Source organism: Mesoplodon densirostris, chromosome 3, assembly GCF_025265405.1.
Source record: "Mesoplodon densirostris isolate mMesDen1 chromosome 3, mMesDen1 primary haplotype, whole genome shotgun sequence".
Lineage (NCBI taxonomy): Eukaryota > Metazoa > Chordata > Mammalia > Artiodactyla > Ziphiidae > Mesoplodon > Mesoplodon densirostris.
In genome coordinates this window covers 162,478,671-162,501,477 of record NC_082663.1, presented here as the reverse complement: position 1 = coordinate 162,501,477, position 22,807 = coordinate 162,478,671, and the positions used below count along the sequence as shown (strand labels likewise).

Below are 22,807 nucleotides of genomic sequence, written 5' to 3'. Positions count from 1 at the left end.
CTTAGGTGAAATAGACAAATTCCTTGGAAGAAACTACCAAAGCTCATTCAAGAAGAAATAGATAACTAAAACCAGAGTGACATTAAAACCACCGACCAAATCCTTTTCATAAATATAGACTCAAAAGTCCTCATCAAAATATTAGCAAATTCAATCTAGTAATATATAAAAAGTAAACTACATAATGACCAAGTGGACTTTATCCCAGGAATGTAAAGCTCATTCAATATTTGAAAACAAAGCAATGTAATTCACAATATCAATAGACTAAAGAAGAAAAACTATATGATCACATCAATTGATATAGGAAAAACATCTGACAAAATGCAACATCCATTCATGACAAAATCTATTAGCAAACTAGGAATAGAAGGGAACTTCCTTAATCTGAGAGAGGGCATCTACAAAAAAACCCTAATGCTAACATCATACTTAACTATGAAATACTAAATGTTTTCCCCTTAAGACTGGAAACAAGGCAAGGATGTCCACTCTACTATTCCTATTCAGCATCCCACTGGAGGTCCTTGCCAGCATAATAAAGCAAGAAAAAGAAACAAAAAGCATACAGATTAAAAAGGAAGAAATAAAACTGTTTGCAGACATTATTTTCTATGTGGAAAATCCCAAGAAATCTATTTTTTTAAAAGTACTAGAACTGGTAAGTGAGTTTAGTGAGGTCAGTATACAAGATCAATATACCACTATTTTCTATACTCTAGCACTGACATTAGAAATTGACATTAAGGGGGACCTTCAAGATGGCAGAGGAGTAAGACATGGAGATCACCTTCCTCCCCACAAACACATCAGAAATACATCTACGTGTGGAACAACTACAGAACACCTACTGAAGGCTGGCAGAAGACCTCAGACTTGCCAAAATGCAAGAAAATCCCTACATACCTGGGTAGGGCAAAAGAAAAAAGAAAAAATAGAGACAAAAGAATAGGGACAGGACCTGCACCTCTGGGAGGGAGCTGTGAAGGAGGAAAAGTTTCCACACACTAGGAAGCCCCTTCACGGGCGGAAACGTGGTGGGGTGGGGTGTGGGGGGGTAAGCTTTGGAGCCACGGAGGAGAATGCAGCAACAGTGGTGCAGAAAGCAAAGTGGAGAGATTCCCGCACAGAGGATCAGTGCCGACCAGCACTCACCAGCCTGAGAGGCTTGTCTGCTCACCCACTGGGGCATGTGCGGGCTGGGAGCTGAGGCTCAGGCTTCGGTGGTCTGGTCCCAGGAAGAGGACTGGGGTTGGCTGCATGAACACAGCCTGAAGGGGGCTAGTGCACCACAGCTAGCCGGGAGGGAGTCCAGGAAAAACTCTGGACCTGCCTAAGAGGCAAAAGACCATTGTTTCGGGGTGCACGAGGAGAGGGGATTCCTTCCCTGTCTGCCCACAGAAGGCAGAGCAATGCCTAAATGAGCTCCAGAGACAGGTGCAAGCCGCAGCTATCAGCTTGGACACCAGAGACAGGTGTGAAACGCTAAGGCTGCTGCTGCAGCCACCAAGAATCCTGTGTGCAAGCACAGGTCACTATCCACATGTCCAACCCCCACCCCCCGCAAGCCTGTGCAGCCCGCCACTGCCAGGGTCCCGTGATCCAGGGACAACTTCCCCGGGAGAACACACGGCACGCCTCAGGCTGTTGCAATGCCACGCCAGCCTCTGCCGCCAAAGGCTCGTCCCGCATTCCAATTATAACTACCATACCCCTTCCTCCTCCCCCACCCCACCGGCATGAGTGAGCCAGAGTACCCTAATCAGCCGTTTCTTTAACCCCATCCTGTCATAGGGGGAACAGAAGCCTGAGGGCAGCCCACACACAGAGGTGGGGCCAAACCCAAAGCTGAACCCCAGGAGCTGTGCAAACAAAGAAGAGAAAGGGAAATCTCTCCCAGCAGCCTCAGCAGCAGTGGCTTAAATCCCCACAATCAACTTGAGGTACCCTGCACCTCTGGAATACCTGAACAGACAACGAATCATCCCAAAATTGAGGCAGTGGGCTTTGGGAGCAACAGTAGACTTGGGGTTTCCTGTCTGCAACTGACTTGTTTCGGATTTTTATGTTTATCTTAGTATACTTTTTAGCACTTGTTATCATTGCTGGATTTGTTTATTGGTTTGGTTGCTCTCTTTTCTTTTTTTTAGTACTTTTTAATTTTCATTATTTTTTATTTTTTAATTTTAATTATTTTACTTATTTATTTTTTAATTAAAAAATTATTTTTTATTTCCTTTTTCACCCCTTTCTTCTGAGCTGTGTGGCTGTCAGGGTCTTGGTGCACTGGCCTGGTGTCAGGCCTGAGCCTCTGAGGTGGGAGAGACAAGTTCAGGACATTGGACCATCAGAGACCTCCTGGCCCCATGTAATATCAAGCGACAAGAGCTCTCCCAGAGATCTCCATCTCAATGCTAAGACCCAGCTCCACCCAACGGCCAGCAAGCTCCAGTGCTGGACAGCCCATGCCAAACAACCAGCAAGACAGGGACACAAGCCCACCCATTAGCAGAGAGGCTGCCTAAAATCATACTAGGTTCACAGACACCCCAAAACACACCACCAAATGCAGCCCTGCCCACCAGAACACAGGCACAAGTCCCCTCCATCAGGAAGCCTACACAAGCCACTGAACCAACCTTACCCACTGGGGGCAGACACCAAAAACAATGGAAACTATGAACCTGCAGCCTGCGAAAACGAGACCCCAAACACAGCAAGTTAGGCAAAATGAGAAGACAGAGAAATATGCAGCAGAAGAAGGAGCAAGATAAAAACCCACCAGACCCAACAAATGAAGAGGATACAGGCAGTCTACCTGAAAAAGAATTCAGAGTAATGATAGTAAAGATGATCCAGAATCTTGGAAATGGAATGGAGAAAATACAAGAAACATTTAACAAGGACCTAGAAGAACTAAAGAGCAAACAAACAATGACGAACAACACAATAAATGAAATTTAAAATTCTCTAGAAGGAATCAATAGCAGAATAACGGAGGCACAAGAACGGATAAGTGACCTGGAAGATAAAATAGTGGAAATAACTACCGCAGAGCATAATAAAGAAAAAAGAATGAAAAGAATTGAGGACAGTCTCAGAGACCTCTGGGACAACATTAAATGCACCAACATTCGAATTATAGGGGTCCCAGAAGAAGAAGAGAAAAAGAAAGTGTCTGAGAAAATATTGGAAGAGATTATAATTGAAAACTTCCCTAACATGGGAAAGGAAACAGTCAATCAAGTCGAGGAAGCACAGAGAGTCCCATACAGGATAAATCCAACGAGAAACACACCAAGACACATATTAATCAAACTATCAAAAATTAAATACAAAGAAAAAATATTAAAAGCAGCAAGGGAAAAGCAACAAACAACATACAAGGGAATCCCCATAAGGTTAACAGCTGATCTTTCAGCAGAAACTCCTCTGCAAACCAGAAGGGAGTGGCAGGATATATTTAAAGTGATGAAAGGGGAAAACCTACAACCAAGATTACTCTACCTGGCAAGGATCTCATTCAGATTCAATGGAGAAATTAAAACCTCTACAGACAAGCAAAAGTTAAGAGAATTCAGCACCACCAAACCAGCTTTACAACAAATGCTAAAGGAACTTCTCTAGGCAGGAAACACAACAGAAGGAAAAGACCTACAAAAACAAACCCAAAACAATTAAGAAAATGGTAATAGGAACATAGGAACATACATCGATAATTACCTTAAATGTAAATGGATTAAATGCTTCAACCAAAAGACAGAGACTGGCTGAATGGATACAAAAACAAGACCCATATATACACTGTCTACAAGAGACCCACTTCAGACCTTGGGACACATACAGACTGAAAGTGAGGGGATGGAAAAAGATATTCCATGCAAATGGAAATCAAAAGAAAGCTGGAGTAACAATTCTCATAACAGACAAAATAGACTTTAAAATAAAGACTATTATAAGAGGCAAAGAAAGACACTACATACTGTTCAAGGGATCAATCCAAGAAAAAGATATAACTATTTTAAATAGTTATGCACCCAACATAGAAGCACCCCAATACATAAGGCAAATGCTAACAGCCACAAAAGGGGAAATCGACAGTAACACAATAACAGTGGGGGACTTTAACACCCCACTTAAACCAATGGACAGATCATCCAAAATGAAAATAAATAAGGAAAAACAAGCTTTAAATAACACATTAAACAAGATGGACTTAACTGATATTTATAGGACATTCTATCCAAAAACAACAGAATACACTTTCTTCTCAAGTGCTCATGGAACATTCTCCAGGCCAGATCATATCTTGGGTCACAAATCAAGCCTTGGTAAATTTACGAAAATTGAAATTGTATCAAGTATCTTTTCCGACCACAACGCTATGAGACTAGATATCAATTACAGGAAAAAAACTGTAAAAAATACAAACACATGGAGGCTACCAAGAGATCACTGAAGAATTCAAAGAAGAAATCAAAAAATACCTAAAACAAATGACAATGAAAACACAACGACCCAAAACCTATGGGATCTAGCAAAAGCAGTTCTAAGAAGGAAGTTTATAGCAATACAATCCTACCTCAAGAAACAAGAACAATCTCAAATAAACAACCTAATCTTACACCTAAAGCAATTAGAGAAAGAAGAACAAAAAAAATGCAAAGTTAGCAGAAGGAAAGAAATCATAAAGATCAGATCAGAAATAATTGAGGACTTCCCTCATGGTGCAGTGGTTAAGAATCCGCCTGCCAGTGCAGGGGACACGGGTTCGAGCCCTGGTCCAGGAAGATCCCACATGCCATAGAGCAACTGAGCCCGTGTACCACAAGTACTGAGCCTGCGAGCCACAACTACTGAGCCCGTATGCCACAACTGCTGAAGCCCGTGTGCCTAGAGCCCGTGCTCCGCAACAAGAGAAGCCACCACAATGGAAGCCTGCGCACCACAATGAAAAGTAGCCCCTGCTCACCACAGCTAGAGAAAGCCCGCATTCAGCAATGAGGACCCAATGCAGCCAAAAATAAATACATAAGTAAGTAAATTAAGATAAAAAGAAAGAAATGAAAAAGAAATGAAGGAAACAGTAGCAAAGGTCAATAAAACTAAAACCTGGTTCTTTGAGAAGATAAACAAAATTGATAAACCACTAGCCAGACTCATCAAGAAAAAAAGGGAGAATATTCAAATCAACAGAGTTAGAAATGAAAAAGGAGAAGTAACAACTGACACCAAAGAAATACAAAGAATCATCAGGGATTACTATATGCCAATAAAATGGACAACCTGGAAGAAATGGACACATTCTTAGAAAAGCACAACCTTCCCAGACTGAACCAGGAAAAAATAGAAAATATAAACAGACCAATTACAAGCACTGAAATTGAAACTGTGATTAAAAAGTCTTCCAACAAACAAAAGCCCAGGACCAGATGGCTTCACAGCCGAATTCTATCCAACATTTAGAGAAAAGCTAACACCTATCCTTCTCAAACTCTTCCAAAAGACAGCAGAGGGAGGAACACTCCCAAACTCATTCTACGAGGCCACCATCACCCCGATACCAAAACCAGACAAAGATGTCACAAAAAAAGAAAACTACAGACCAATATCACTGATGAACATAGATGCAAAAATCCTCAACAAAATACTAGCAAACAGAATCCAGCAGCACATTAAAAGGATCATACACCATGATCAAGTGGGGTTTATCCCAGGAATGCAAGGATTCATCAATATATGCAAATCAATCAATGTGATACACCATATTAACAAACTGAAGGATAAAAACCATATGATCATCTCAATAGATGCATAAAAAGCTTTTGACAAAATCCAACACCCATTTATGATAAAAACCCTCCAGAAAGTATGTATAGAGGGAACTTACCTCAACATAATAAAGGCCATATATGGCAAACCCACAGCCAACATCGTTCTCAATGGTGAAAAACTGAAACCATTTCCTGTAAAATCAGAAAGAAGACAAGGATGCCCACTCTCACCACTATTATTTAACATAGTTTTGGAGGTTTTAGCCATAGCAATCAGAGAAGAAAAAGAAATAAAAGGAATCCAAATCGGAAAAGAAGTAAAGCTGTCACTGTTTGCAGATGACATGATATTATAAATAGAGAATCCTAAAGATGCTACCAGAAAACTACTAGAGCTCATCAATGAATTTGGTAAGGTAGCAGGATACAAAATTAATGCACAGAAATCTCTTGCATTCCTACAACTAATGAGGAAAAATCGGAAAGAAAAATTAAGGAAACACTCCCATTTACCACTGCAACAAAAAGAATAAAATACCTAGGGATAAACCTACCTAAGGAGACAAAAGACCTGTATGCAGAAAACTATAAGACACTGATGAGAGAAATTAAAGATGATACAAACAGATGGAGAGATATACCATGTTCTTGGATTGGAAGAATCAACACTGTGAAAATGACTATACTACCCAAAGCAATCTACAGATTCAATGCAATTCCTATCAAACTACCACTGGCATTTTTCACAGAACTAGAACAAAAAATTTCACAGTTTGTATGGAAACACAAAAGACCCTGAACAGCTAAAGCAATCCTGAGAAAGAAAAGCAGAGCTGGAGGAATCAGACTCCCTGACTTCAGACTATACTACAAAGCTACAGTAATCAAGACAGTATGCTACTTGCACAAAAATAGAAATATAGATCAACAGAAAAGGATAGAAAGCCCAGAGATAAACCCACACATACGGTCACCTTATATTTGATAAAGGAGGCAAGAATATAAAATGGAGACTATAAAATGGAGAAAAAACAGCCTCTGCAATAAGTGGTGCTGGGAAAACTGGACAGCTACATGTAAAGGAATGAAATTAGAACACTTCCTAATACCTTACACAAAAATAAACTCAAAATGGATTAAAGACCGAAATGTAAGGCCAGACACTACAAAACTCTTAGAGAAAAACATAAGAAGAACACTCTGACATAAATCACAGCAAGATCCTTTTTGACCCACCCCTAGAGAAATGGAAATAAAAACAAAAATAAACAAATGGGACCTAATGAAACTTAAAAGCTTTTGCACAGCAGGCTTCCCTGGTGGCGCAGTGGTTAAGATTCCGCCTGCCAATGCAGGGGACACGGGTTCAAGCCCTGGTCCAGGAAGATCCCACATGTCATGGAGCAACTAAGCACGTGTGCCACAACTATGGAGCCTGTGCTCTAGAGCTCACAAGCCACAACTACTGAGCCCACGTGCCACAACTTGAAGCCCGTGAGCCTAGAGCCCGTGCTCAGCAACAAGAGAAGCCACCACAATGAGAAGCCCGCGCACCACAATGAAGAGTAGCCCCCACTCACCCGCATGCAGCAACGAAGACCCAACGCAGCCAAAAAATAAAATGTAAATAAAATAAATAAATTTTTTTAAAAAAGCTTTTGCACAGCAAAGGAAACCATAAACAAGATGAAAAGACAACCCTCAGAATGGGAGAAAATATTTGCAAATGAAGCAACTGACAAAGGATTAATCTCCAAAATATACAAGCAGCTCATGCAACTCAATATCAAAAAAACAAACAACCCAATCCAAAAATGGGCAGAAGATCTAAATAGACATTTCTCCAAAGAAGATATACAGATTGCCAACAAACACATGAAAGGATGCTCAACATCACTCATCATTAGAGAAATGCAAATCAAAACTGCAATGAGGTGTCACCTCACACCGGTCAGAATGGCCATCATCAAAAAGTCTACAAACAATAAATGCTGGAGAGGGTGTGGAGAAAAGGGAACCCTCTTGCACTCTTGGTGGGAATGTAAACTGATATAGCCACTATGGAGAACAGCATGGAGGTTCCTTAAAAAACTAAAACTAGAACTACCATATGACCCAGCAATCCCACTACTGGGCATATACCAAGAAAACCATAATTCAAAAAGAGTCATGTACCACAATGTTCATTGCAGCACTATTTACAATAGCCAGGACATGGAAGCAACCTAAGTGTCCATCGATAGATGAATGGATAAAGAAGATGTGGCACATATATACAATGGAATATTACTCAGCCATAAAAAGAAACGAAACTGAGTTATTTGTAGTGAGGTGGATGGACCTAGAGTCTGTCATACAGAGTGAGGTAAGTCAGAAAGAGAAAAACAAATACCATATGCTAACACATATATATGGAATCTAAAAAAAAAAAAAAATGGTTCTGATGAACCTAGGGGCAGGACAGGAATGAAGACACAGACGTAGAGAACAGACTTGAGGACACAGGGAGGGGGAAGGTTAACCTCGGATGAAGTGAGAGAGTAGCACTGACGCATACACACTACCAAATGTAAAACAGATAGCTAGTGGGAAGCAGCCGCATCGCACAGGGACATCAGTTTGGTGCTTTGTGACCACCTAGAGGGGTGGGATAGAGAGGGTGGGAGGCAGGCACAAGTGGGAGGGGATATGGGGATATATGTATACATACAGCTGATTCACTTTGTTATACAGCAGAAACTAAAACAACATTGTGAAGCAATTATACTCCAATAAAGATGTTTTAAAAATTAATTAATTAAATAAAAATAAATGCTTGTATACTCAGAAATGAAGAAAAAAAAGAAATTGACGTTAAAAAATAGCACCTTGTACAACAGCACCAAAAAAATATGAAATAAGAATAATTCGAACAAAATATATGCTGAATCTGTATGCTGAAAACTAAAAAAGAACACTAAGGAAAGACGTCAAAGAAGATCTAAGTGAATGGAGAGATGTACTCTGTTTATGGAAAGGAAGGCTCAATATTGTTCAGATTCCCTTCTCCCTAACTTGATCCATGGATTCAACTCAATCTCAATCAAAAATCCCAGCAGACATTTTTATAGAAATCAAAAAGCTGATTCTATGGTGTATATGGATAGGCAAAGGATCTAGAATAGCCAAAACAATTTTGAAAAAAGGAACAAAGTTGGAGGACTCACACTACTTGATTTCAAGACTTACTGTAAAAATGTATTTATCAAGACATTGTAGAACTGGTAAAAGATAGATCAATAGAAGAGCACAGAGAGTCCAGGTATAGACACATAAATGTGTGGTCAATTGATTTTGCACAAAGATGCAAAGGCAAGTCAGTGGAGAAAGCATAGTCTTTTCAACAAATGGTGCTAGAAAACTAGGTGCTAGGACATCCACAGGCAAAACAATAATGATAATAGTAGTGAAACTCACCCATACATTATGCATTTAATATAAAACCTAAAATTATAAAACACCTAGAACATGTGACCTTGTGTTATGCAAAGATTTCTTAGATAAGCCACTAAAAGCACGATCCCTAAGAAAAAATGATAAGCTGGACTTCACCAAAATTAACTGCTTCTGCTCTATGCAAGACACTGTTAGGAGAATCAAAAGAGAAGCCACAGACTGGGAGCAAACATTTGCAAAATATATAACTGACAAAGTACTTGTATTCAGAATGTAAAAATAACTGTCACAATTCAGTAATAAAAAAACAAATCGCCCAGTTAAATAAATGGGCAATAGGTTTAAACAGGTACCTCACCAAAAAAGATATATAGATAGCAAAAAAGCACAGGAAAAGATACTCAACTTTAGTCATTAAAGAAATGCAAATAAAAAGCCACAATGAGCTACCACTTCCTATCAGAATGGCTAAAACAGAAAAAATAAAACTGATAATACCAAGTACTGGTGACGATGTGGAGCAACTGGAACTCTCACACATTGTCTTGGAGATGTAAAATAATACAGACTCTCTTGGGAAAGTTTGGCGGCCTCTCCTAAAGTTAAACATACACTATCATCTGACCCCAAAATCCTATCAGCTATTCTTTATTGTCTCTTCTTCAGTTCTTGGATGTTTTCTTTCATGGTTTTAGGTTTGTAATCTGAATTCTGCCCCTTTGTTCTTTAGCTTTAATGGCCTTGGATTAGGGTTTCTCAACCTTGGCCCTATTGACTTTGGAAGCAGACAATTCTTTGTTGCGAGGGATGTCCTACGCACTATGCAGGATGTTATTAGCATCGCTGCCCCTACCCACTAGATGCCGTAGCACCCTCTCCCCAGCTGTGACAACAAAAATGTTTCTAGACACTGCCAAATGTCCCCTGGTGAGCAAAAGAGTCCCTGGTTGAGAATCACTGTGTTAGAAGTCCTCATAAAATATCTCAAAAATCTCATTTGTGCCACTTCACCTTCCATTTCCAGGGGCTCCCTTGGATATATGGTACCTAACCATAATTCAGCACCAGTCAGGTGTTTGTCAAAACGCCTCTGACAGCCCCATTCAAGGCATCATACAATTGAAAGGATGCATTAGCTTAGAAGTGTGCTTTTCAAGCTTGATGATGCGGTTTTCCAGGACAGAAGATGAGAAACAGCAGTTTAGAAAAGGATCTGGAGGTTTCTGCTAAAGGCACTGAAAACAGTAAGCAGTCTTATACCACTGACAATGGAGGGAGAAAGCAAAAGAACATCCAGAGTAGAGTCACATGGAGCTACTTAGCAAAGGGACACCTGGACCTGCTCATAAGTAACCCCTGAGGACAGGGATGTACCAGCGCCACTCTGGCTGAGGTCTATAAAGAGAGGCTTTCTACTACATGTCAGAAATCCTGCTTTCTGGCCCAACTGCACACCTTTGGAACAGTCCCTGGACTTGTTTCCCATTTTCTCATCAGAAAAAATTATCTGGCTTTTAGCTAAAACTTCTAGGGTCCTTCCAGGAATATAACTCTGTGATGTTATAGAGATCCAAACTATTTAAGAAATAGTTAAATTATGTTTAATGAGTTTTGTCTAGGAAGGCAGGGAAACAAAGAGTTCTGGAAAGCTTTCCTTCAAGACTGATTGAATTTGTTTTCAAATTTAGATGACCTAAGAAGTAAGTTACAATTGTCCACTGAGTTTCTCGTGGATGTTAAGTGTACTGTGTGTGTATGGGGACTGAGGACCAGACCATCAATTCCATTCTCATAGAACACACTTATTATACATTTATTATATTTCTATATGTAGACACACACAGTACTAGATTTAGTTAATTACTTGAAACAACAATGAAGAATAAACACGTCCCCATTCAACTAGCTTACTAATAATGATTTTTTCTATATGCATACCTCCTAAATGCTGGAAGGTCATTAGTATGATATTTCATAACAATTGCTGTAACCATGAAAGAGGTCCCATGAGGCATCTCAAGTTTTACCCTCTGTTATTTTTGTATGTTTTCTATGCCTGAGATCACATCATGACTGGCTTTCTCACATTCAGTGGATCATAGGGAGATGGACAGGATGAACCCTTCCTTGCTCTGAACTGATTAAAGTCAAGTCCACATGGGTCTCTGTATGGTCTTCTTCTCCAGCATCCACGTGTGGATTTCTCTGATGCAGCACTGGGCTGGCTAATGCATCTGTGGGTAGTTCAGAGCCTGCTCAACTGGGGGTCCTACTCATTCCCACTTTTGTCCTTCACCCCTGCTGCTGCATCCTAACCACCAATCCAAGGGCGTACCCAAGCCTCCCTGCTGGGCTTCACCAGCAGCCCTCACACAGGTGACCTTTGTGATCAAAGGTCTTCGGACTGTGGAGTAGGCAATGGCGGGACATGGAATCGTGGGACACCTGGGGGGGTACCATGAAGCAAAGCCCTTCACTGGCCCCCACCAGCAAGAATCTCTAGACCTTACTTTGGAAACTGATAATAATGATAATGGTAAGAATAACCGAAAGGGCCACCATGCAGTAAGTGCTTACCAGGTGCCAGGTGCCTGGCCTGCATTCTGTCATTTAGTCTCTATCCAGAACAGCTTCATGAGTGATCCTGTCATTACCTGCTTTCACAGAGAAGACAGAGGCTTCGTGAGTTGAAGCAGCTTGCCTGAGTTCAGAGCCGGGATTCAAACTCGGGTCTCTCTGACTCCAGGCCCACACAACCACTTCCCTATGATGCCATCCTAAAAGAACTTGCTTCTCTCTTTACAAGTGGAAAAGACCATCTTCCCCCTTTACTCCCTCTGATAAAAATATAGTACGTTCTCAAACTTCTTATAACCATGTAACATGCAGCCTCTTACAACAATGGCAAATCTGAGGACGGGGGCTGTGTATGATTTGCTCATCACTGCCTAACACACGGGTGACAAACAGTAGGACCTCTAAAAATATACACTGATTAATTAAGTAACAAACCCCCCGCAGCTAGCTCTGGGAACCAGAAGCAAGCGCAAGCCTACACTTTGCCTGGCTCCACCGTGAAGCAGGTTAAAGCCAGCAGCTCTGTTCAGTCAGCGAGCCGGAGTCCTGGCAGCAAGAATGCCTCATGGGAGGACAGTGACAGGTCACAGTCTTACCAAACGGCAGAAGCCAAAAGGACAAAGAGGTCAAGCTTTTTCTTTCCATGAAAACTTTTTGAAGAAAAACACCCAGGGAAAAAGAAAAACCTAAAAACTGAATCTGAGTAGAAGCCCAAGTACCAGATCCCACGCACTGCCTCAGAATTCACTGACCGGCTTGAAAACCCTCCCAGAACGCTGCCAACAAGAATGTCCACCTTTGTTAAAGGTCGGTGCCAGCCAAGGGCGAGGAACTCCGTGGTGACCCCTCACACCTCCCCGTCCCAGGCACCTCCTCTTTTTCCCACTTTTACAGTCCCCACAACTCCTTCCCCCACCCGCACGTACAAAGGGTGCGCATACATGACGGGGTGAAGCACCAAGAGGAAACTGGAATCCGCGGTGTACTTGCTCTGGGGCAGACACTGGGTGCTTCTCATTTAATGCTCAAAATATCTGCACGGTAAACAGCCCCGAATCAAACAGCAAACTCCTGCCTCTGACTCACCTCCCTCTGTGATTTGGCCCCTCTCTACCTGTCTGATTTCATCTCGTCTGAATCTCCCAATCTCTTCCTAAGCTCCTACCACACTGATCATTTTTCCAGTTCTTTCCAAGCTTTTTCCCACACCTCAGGGCCTTTGCATATGCTGTTCCACCCTCCTGGCATGTTCTTATTACTGGAATGTTCTTTGCACATGCCGTTCCACCCTCCTAGAAACATCCTTCTGGTCTCAGCCTAAATGTCACATACTGATCTCTCCGTAACTTCCCTAGTTAACCAACCTATTTGCTCTCACAGCATGTATGGAATGGGCAAGTGTTTTTTTATTTGATGTTGTGCTTTTTTTTTTCTGGTTTCCCTGGCAATGAACAACTCCTCAAGTGTAGGGACCCTATCTATTTTGTTCACTACAGTATCCCTGGCACCTCATACAGTGCCACACATGTAGATATTCAATAGAACAGTAGCTGAATAACTCTCACTGTGACAGAAGGCAGCCAGAACTCAGGCAAGAACTCAAAAAATATTGCTGGCTTGGTTCCAGACCACCACAATAAGGCAAACATCTCAATAAAGCAAGTCACGTGAATATCTTGGTTTCCCAGTGCATAGAAAAAGTTATCTTTACACTATACTGTAGTCTGTTAAGTGTGCATTAGCATTATGTCTAAAAAAAAACAATTGTATATAACTTAAAAAATATTTTATTGCTAAAAAAACGCTCATCATCATCTGAGCGAGTTGTAATATTTTTGCAAAAGTAACATCACTGATCACAGATCACCATGACAAATATAATCATAATGATAAAGTTTGAAATATGCAAGCATTACCAAAATGTGACACAGAGACAGGAAGGGAGCAAATGCTGTTGGAAAGATGGTGCAGAAAGACTTGCTCAACGCAGGGTTGCCACAAACCTTCAATTTGTAAAAAAAAGAAAACACAGTAGCTGCCAAGTGCATTAAAACAAGGTCTGCCTGGAGCTTGTCCAAAGCCCAGCAGTTCGTTTTGAGCCACACAGCCGAGACTTGGAACCACGTCTGTGCTCCCAGCATTGGAGCGGGGGATGTGCTTAGTATCCGCTTCTCCCTCCTCCCCACCACACATCTCAGCCCACTGGCCCATCTCTCAGCAGGAGGTTCAGGACCAGGGTAAGTCAAGGCACTCACCTCAGGCACAAAAGGGAATGCCAAAAAACTCAGTAATCAAGACAAATACAATTTTTAAAACTCAAAATTCATGCCAAAAAAAAATTTTATGAACATGGGCTCCCCTGGTGGTGCAGTGGTTGAGAGTCCGTCTGCCAATGCAGGGGACACGGGTTCGTGCCCCGGTCCGGGAGGACCCCACATGCCGTGGAGTGGCTGGGCCCGTGAGTCATGGCCGCTGAGCCTGCGCCTCCGGAGCCTGTGCTCCGCAACGGGAGAGGACACAACAGTGAGAGGCCCGCGTACCGCAAAAAAAAAAAAAAAAAAAAAAATTATGAACAAAATTCAAATACAGACAGGATCAAGTCCTATACTTGCAGGGCTCAACCCCATCGCCTCACACTAACCCCAGCCCTGTCGGATCCTGCCTGTTTTATTTTATTCTATTTCATTTCATTTATTTTTGGCTGCACCATGCGGCACGTGGGATCTTAGTTCCCCGACCAGGGATCAAACCTGCACCCCCTGCAGTGGAAGCACAGAGTCTTAACCTCTGGACCACCAGGGAAGTCCCCTGCCTCTGTTTTAAATAGGTGATATTCTGTTCATCATGAATATTTTACATGAATTTTTATTTTAAAACACTGCATCAGAATATTATTTATCTTGATTATGGAGTTTTTTGGCACCTCCTTAAATTCTGTGCCCTAGATAAGTTGTCTCATCCCAGCCCTGGCCCTGCTCAGCCAGCCAGTGGCCCCGGTACCCACAGGCAGCCACTGGAGGGCCCTTGGATACACCAAATGTCATGTCCGTCTAGGAGCTGGGTTCTGAGGTCCCCGAGCACCATGGACTACCCTTAGAAGCTGTTCACCTACTGCTCCCATCTGGAGATTGGGAAGCAGCCTTGATTGGTATGCCTGCCCCAGGGCTTCTACCCTCCTCATCCGCCTCCTTCCTCCTGAGAGTTTAGGAAAGAAAGTCTGTCCCAGCTTCCCAGTGTCTGGCTCCACAGGGGGAGGTGTGGGCTGCTCTATGGGACCCAGATGCCCTTCCCTGGGCAGGCTGAGACATACGGCACCCTGCCCTTGTCTCAGGACCACCTACCTCTATGCCACCTCCCACTTCCCCTTCCAGCTGGATGGGGCAAGAGGGAGAACAGGCACATAGGTCCAAACTAGGGGGCTGCTGTTCCGGGAGAAGGGAGAGTAGGCATGGAGGACGTGTGTGCACCCATCCAGCACCCACTGCCCCTCTGGAAACAGCATCTCAAGTTTCCCTGAACTGCCATCCCTTCCTTCCCCCTGCTCTCTTTCAGTGAGGGCTGCTAAGCTGGGGGGATGTACAGGAAGCTGCCTGACGCCACATGGCGAGGGCCTGCCCGAAACCAAATCCACACAGAGGAAAGCAGAGCCCAAATGATGGGGAAGGGGCTCCTAATGGCACAGCTGGAGGGCGTCGATCCAGACATAGCTGGATGTGAGCTTTTCATGTATACAAGCTCCCCAAAATTCCCTGTTTCTGAGGCCAGGTTGAGTTGGGTTTTGATTACTTGCAACTGAGAGGGTCCTAATCCTCCTAGACACCCCTGCTTCTACCCAACACGTATTCACCTCCTTCTTCATCAGCTTGAGCTGCTCCTGGAACCTGGCGTAGTCCCGCTCCTGCTCCAGGCGGATCCGCTTGGCCTCCTCCCGGCGGCGCACAGCATGGTCTTGCTCCATCTTCTCCACTTGCTGCTTTTGCTGACGCTCCAGGTTCTCCAGCTCTGTGTCAAAGAACTTCTTCTTGGCCTGGAAGGAGCAGAAAGGGAAATTCAGGAAAGTCACCTTATACCTGGGAGGGAGATGGGGAAAGCCCAGAGCCCGTGCTCAGACCTGGGTTTGAATCCCAGGTTTACCACCTCTTTGCTGTGTGACCTGGGACAAGTCACTGAACCTCTCTGAGTCTTTTGCTCATGTGCAAAAGGAAGACCAGACCATCTACCTCGCAGGGTTGTTGCATGGGGCTCAGTACAGGTTATGTCCCCTCTAGAGATCCTCCTGTGTGACTCAGAGGAGCATCGTGACCTTCATGCAATGCTGTGTTTATAAGTCAATGCCTAATGAGAACAGGAAACAGAGGAATTGGGCAATTGTTGTGAATTATTCTCCATGCCCAATCATCCTCACTCTGCAACTTACGCTTAAAGAAAATATGGAAGCAAGAAGCCCTATAGGGATCCATCTTTTCTCACGCTCACATTGATTTCTTGTTCAAAACGTTTGTGCATCTGCTCCAGCTGCAGCTCATGCTTGCTGCTCAGCTGGGTCTGGTTCCGATGCTCTTCTTTCTGGAGCAGCCGAAGTTCTCGGAGTTCCTGGCGCCTGAAGGGTGGAAGGATGTGGACATTTCAGTCAGAAAGTGCCCTCAGTGATCACATAACTCATAGCTAGGGACACTGAAGGCTGGGGCGTGGAGAGGCGTCACACAAGACTGGGGTAGAGGCATGACGCGAACTTAGAACTCAGACTTTGACATTTATTGACAGACAAAACATTAATAATTTTAATATATAAAGAGTGCTTCCAAATCAATAAGAAAAACAGGAATATCCTAATTTTAAAAAGTGGCACAGAACATGGACAGACATGAAACAAAAGACAAAATCTTTAAATTAGCTATGTGGATATGAAATACAAATTAAACAGAAATAACATTTTCATTAAATAGGCAAGAATATAGGGGAAATTGATACTTTCATATACTGCTGATATGTACAAATTGACACATTTCCAGAGGACAATGCAATAAGTCTCTGCCTTTTGACATAGTAGGTTCCACTTCTGGATACTGATTCTAAAGAGATAATCATAGATGCACAACAAAATTGAATAAGGATATTCATAACAATGCTATTTATAATAGTACAAAATTAGAAGCAAATGTCCATCAATATAGTCTAATTAAATATGTCCATCTGATGTAATTTTATACAACCATTAAAAAAATCAAGTTCTCAGAGATATTGAATTACATGGAAAAAAATCTATGAAAAATGCAGCAATTCTTTATGAACGGATAGGGATTGATCCCTGAATGAAAAAAGCAAGCTGTTGAAGAGTATGGGTCTCTTATGCTACCTACCATCTGGGTGAAAAACAAAAAGGACCCTATATGTGTGTGCACATGTGCATGTGTGTGTTTACTTTCCTATTTAAACACTGAGTGTTTCTGGAAGGATTACACTGTAAAATATTAACACAAGGAGGTGAGCTGGATGGCTGGCAGAAAAGTGAGAGGGAAATTTTTCGCTGTTTACCTTCTTTTTCTTGTCGAGTTTTGAACCATGATATTACCTATTCAAAATGTAAATACAATAAAAATTTGACCCCAACCACACAGTGTACCTTCATTTGGTAACATACCTATTGTCACTGTGTATATGTGTGTACACAGAAAAAATACTGGTGGGATAAACCCCACCCACTGTGTTTCTTTCTGGGCAAGTCCATTAAAAATTGATATGTATCATTTATGGAATCAGAAATTAAAATGATGCAGAAAGAACTTGGGCCTCCTGACTGTGAACGGGGGGCGGTTCCCTGGCAGCCTCTGTCCTATTCCAGTCCAGCGTCTGCAGCCTGTACCATGGCCACCCCAGCTGTGGGGCTTTCCTCACAGCTCTGAGCGGGTACAGCTACTCAGGAACTGCCCGCTAACAGCTGCAGGAGGAGAGGCCTGCACGCGCTCAGGGGTCGGGGGGCCTTATTTGAATCTTAGCTCAGCTCACTTCCCCTTAGGCAGTCGCTCAGTCTTTGCAGGCTCTGTTCCTGCATCTGTAAAATGGGGAGAGAATCTTTACCTCTCAGGTTCTTTAAGGTTACATGAGATGATACCTGTAGTGTCTGCCTGGCACATGGCAATCACTCCCCAAGTGGTAACTTCTCGTATGATAATGAGGAAGAGGTAAAGGCTGCCCAGTCTCTGGGAAAAGCCAGAAATGCTTTCTAGAGGCACAGAAGAAAGCTTCCTTGGGAGCCTCTGCATTTGGGAAGAGAGGAGGCAGGAGGTGATTGCTGAGAGCTGACAAAGAGAGGGAGACCCTGACACAAGAGAGACTAAGGCTCAGAGAACAACTGACCAAAAAATGAACAGAGAAGAAGGTAAGCAGCCAGGTTCTGACATTTCCTCCTTGACCAACCTGAGTCCTCACAAGGAAAGGACAGGCAGACACAGGCTTAAGGAGGAAAGAACCAGCAAGTTTAGGCAAAACCAGAAGGAACTCTGACCTGGCGGCCTCAATCTGTGAGAGCAACTATTCGGGGACACCATTCAAAAGCCTACGTGTCACCCAATCCTCCGGAAATGCTAGGATCCAGGTACGACCAGGGACATGGGCCAGAGCCCGCCACAGCTCACAGCCTGGCGGCCTGGCCACACTGACAGGACGTGCGGACCTTCAGACCACGGCAGGCAAACAAGCAAAGCCTTGTTCTCTCACTGTGAGCACCTCTCCTCCACAGCGGCTAAATCTTACCTTTCAAACCTAAGTGGCACCCACCCCTCTGCTTGGGAGGAAGGTGGAGGCCCAGTGCCAGGGCCAGAGGCATCGCTTCTAGACGGGGTGTGCTGGGTCTGGAATTTCAACCCCAGGAACCTGAACTGCCCAGAGGGGAGGTGACAGAAAGGAAACTGAGCCCTTGGGGTCTGAAGAGTGAGGAGTACAGGCCACCTCCCAGGTGACCATTAAAACAGAAGGTGGTGTCATCTTCGAAGACCAACCACACCCACCTCTCCCCCGGCCTCAAGCCTCTCCAGCGCACACAGATGAGGACACCAGTGCGTGTGCGCGTGCGTGCGTGTGTGTGCATGTGTGTACACGCATATGCATGCACGCAGAAACTCCACCAATGAAAAGTCTGCCTCTCATCCCCCTGGCTCCTAGAGGGCAGAAATGCCCCCCAGGCATCCAAAACTGCTTCTATTTGGCTTTGGAATGTCTGTGCTTTTTTTTTTTCTCCTTTTTATTTTACTTACTTACTTACTTATTTATTTTTACGTCTTTATTGGAGAATAATTGCTTTACAATGGTGTGTTAGTTTCTGCTGTATAACAAAGTGAATCAGCTATACGTATACATATACCCCCATATCCCCTCCCTCTTGCGTCTCCCTCCCATCCTCCCTATCCCACCCCTCTAGGAAAATCAGGCCTTGTTTCTTTTTTTAAAAAAATATTTATTTATTTATTTTTGGCTGCACTGGGTCTTAGCTGCTGCACGCATGTGGGATCTAGTTCCCCAACCAGGGACTGAACCTGGGCCCCCTGCATTGGGAGCGTGGCGTCTTAACCACTGGACCACCAGGGAAGTCCCTGTGCTTTTTAAAGATATGAATGTGTTTGATATGTTAGAGATGTCCTACAAATCAATCATGAATTTAGCCTTCAAAGGCCTGGCCTCAAGGGAGATTCGTGAGTCCAAGGCCTCCCTCCCTAACTGCAAAGCCCCTCACCCCCTCCCCTGGCAGCCCCCAAGCAAGCTTCCTGGTCCAGTGGAAGCCAGGAAGAATCCTCACACAGACAGAGCTTCTCACCTGGATGACCTGAGGCAGGAAGTTCCCACCAAGAAACAGTTTCCTAATTTACAGAACGGCCAAGATAGGGTCTCCCTGAGGAGGGCTGTCAGGGCGCCTGAGCGCCTTAAAAGTGCAAAGATGGTTCCTAGCAAACAGCTTTGCCTCACACCCTCCTCTCCACACCAATCCCTTCCAGTTTCACAGGTTTTGCCTCCAAAATGCATGCTGCATCCAACCACTTCTTCCCTCTGTCTGGCCACCATCCTGGCCGGGGTCTCCCTGGATCCCTGCATCAGTCCTGCCCCCTCTATGCCCAGACTCACACAACAGCGCAGCTGGCTTTCAAAAGGGATGTTACTGTGGGTCACTCTCCAGCTGCTTCACTCCAGCTACACTGGGGATGAAATCCACACTCCTCCACCCCTGCCCACGGGCCAACATGACCTTGGCCCTGCAGGTCCTGGGGACGGCTCCCCATCCTTTCCCTCCCACCTTCACTCCACACTCCAGCCCTGCCCTCTCAGGTCCCTAAACAAGCCACACGGTCAACCCTCAGGCCTTGGCCTTGCAGTTCCCTCCGTGATCCCCCGGCTCCGCTCGTGGCCAGCTCCTCTCAACCTCCTGGCTCTGCTCAGGGGATTTCCCACAGAGCAGTGTCCCCGACCCCAGCCCAGGGGCTCACTATCCTTTCACCCATATTATTCCCTTCACAGCATGTACCACAGTTGGGAATTATCTTGCTGTTTGTTGTTGAATTATCGTGCTGTTTGTTGGCCCATGAGGTGTAAGTTTTACAAAGGCAACAGCCTCAACTACCTGGGTCACCACCATGTCCCCCAACCTGCTGTTGGGTATGGATACATGGGTGAATGGCTGGCTGGCTGGAGGGGAGGGTGGAGGGCTGGGTAGGTGGGTAGGTGATGGATGGGTGGGTGGATGGATTGGTGGATGGGGGGTTGGGTGGGTCAGAGAATGCAGGATCTCAGGCAAAGCCAGCTTCCTTTTGTGTCCTTGATCCCACACTTGATGCTGTAGACAGACAAACAGCTCTTGTACCAGAAGGACCCACGCCCATCCCTCTCACCACATCCCCACCCTATCACCACCATCAGTGGCCCTTCCCAGGCTTACCTGAGAAATCTCATCTCCTCGTCCTTCTTCTCATCATCACTGATGATCTTGGAGGTGGTGATGCTCACCTCCACACCATCCACCACAAACTTGCGTGTCCTCTTGAGAGTCTTATTATGCAGCCTCGAGTTCTGGCCGGGGAAGATCATGAGGCAAAGCTCAGCATCACAGCTAAGAATCCATGGGCGACACAGAGGGTGCAGCCCCCAGCCCCCCTGGCCCCAGAGCCTCAGCCCCATCCAGGTAGGAGGTGACTGTCCATTGTCCCCCTCTTGCCCGAGTGTCTGACGCTGGGCCCTTTCCTCTCCCTGATCTCGCCCTTCAGACACGGCCCATCCCCTGCCCGCTGGCTGCCAGCACTCTCTCACACACAAGACGTGGCGTCAGAAAGAGCGAGCTGGGTTCCAATCTTCCCTCTACCACCTACTGGCTCTGTGACCCTGGGCAAGTCCCTTGTCCTGTCCGAGCCTCAGCTTCCTCGACCTGTCAGAGGAGGTTCCAAAGATGCAATGGTGGTGGGGCATACAACAACACCCAGCTCACGGCAAGGGCTCAACACTCGGCATGTAGGTATGTATGTATGTATTTGTTTGTTTGTTTGTTTTTTGCGGTACGCGGGCCTCTCACTGCTGTGGCCTCTCCCGTTGCGGAGCACAGGTTCCAGACGCGCAGGCTCAGCGGCCATGGCTCACGGGCCCAGCCGCTCTGCGGCATGTGGGATCTTCCCAGACTGGGGCACGAACCCGTGTCCCCTGTATCGGCAGGCAGACTCTCAACCACTGCACCACCAGGGAAGCCCGGTAGTTATTTTTGATGGTTATTATTGCAGACCACGCTCTCTTATCCTCAATGCCAAAATCCAAAGAGCCTGGAAAACCAGAGTTCATAACTGCTTTGGCAGCCAAATCCGACCTGACCTGAATTCCACAGGAGGCCACACCCATCTAGAGCCACCATGAGATTATTCATAATCTTTATCTTTACTTTTCCCTGTGAATAATCATGCCTTTCACGTGCGGTTGCTTACACAGTGCTGCCAGAACTCCTCCAGGAGGGGTTAAGGGTATTTAAATACCCTTTGAAAGTCCTCCATCCTGATTCGGATGAGGCCTGTGGGCCTGCACGGAAGTCATCACGGCCTCTCCCCTCCGACCTCTCCACTGGTTTCCGAGGCCCTTCCTGGTGCAGTCCAGGCCGGCCTTTCCGAGGGCCTGCCAGCCTGAGAGTGCAGGGAGAGCCAGGGTGGTGCCCAGCAGGAGGCCTCTGCCCTCAAAGTCCGCGCTAACCCCCGTGCCCGCTCAGTCGAGCCCAGTAGACTGCCCTTGGCCCTGAGGTCTGGGTTCCCCTCCCCTGCAGGCTCCCACCTCTTCCCATGGCACCTCGCCCAGGAGCTCTGGATGATATTGGCCCTGAAAGGTCACCCTGCAGCTCCTCGCCCTACAGCATCCAGCTCACGTGTCCCAGGACTCAGTTCAAGATGAGTCAGTCTAGCAACCAGAAATGCAGGCTGGCTGGAGATGGCGGGCGAGGAAGGAGGCCTGGGTGCAGCCCTCACACTAGAGCTGCTGCTGGTCACAGGGCCTCCGCCTGGGGGTAACAGGCTCCCCGTCAAGCCAAGGGTGCTGACGCAGCCGTGGACTCTTATCAGAACAGCCGCGTTCCCTGACTCACTGCCAGCCCACCAGCAAAGGAATGTTCTCAATACCCTTGAGAAGAGGTGGGGACCCGGCTCTGGGTGGGTCAACCTTTATTTAAAAGAAAAAAAAATTACTGTTTTTTTTTTAACCCTTAGTGTCTTTTTTAAGAAGAGAACGACAGACCCCCTATCCTAAGGAAGATGATTATACAACAAAGCGGCTGCCGTCTCCGCTTGTCCTGGTGACCTGTTAAAACTGTGCTTTCTTTCTGTTCCCAAAGCTAACTGTGCTGGCTGACTGCCTCTCCTTTGGCTCCCTTTCATTTGGCCAATATTTTTGAGTCTCTGCTGTGTCATTTTCACCAAGTAAGTGATGGAAGGAAAAAACAAAAATGATGCGGAACCTTCCGTAAATTCAGCCTTGGTTGGGGATGAGGTCCTCAGTGTGGCCAATCAGGTGAC

The 22,807-nt window shown here is 45.1% G+C and overlaps 1 protein-coding gene across 1 annotated transcript in view; it reads right to left on the bottom strand.

The window, feature by feature from the left end:
• Positions 1-22,807, bottom strand: part of STK10 (serine/threonine kinase 10) — a 131,883-nt gene that overhangs the window by 26,337 nt on the left and 82,739 nt on the right. Inside the window, exons 10-12 of the mRNA XM_060094947.1 lie at positions 20,710-20,840; positions 16,263-16,386; positions 15,634-15,813 (exon numbers count right to left, since the gene is read on the bottom strand). Of these exons, the coding sequence (XP_059950930.1) occupies positions 15,634-15,813; positions 16,263-16,386; positions 20,710-20,840 (435 nt within the window). The remainder of the gene's footprint in view (positions 1-15,633; positions 15,814-16,262; positions 16,387-20,709; positions 20,841-22,807) is intronic.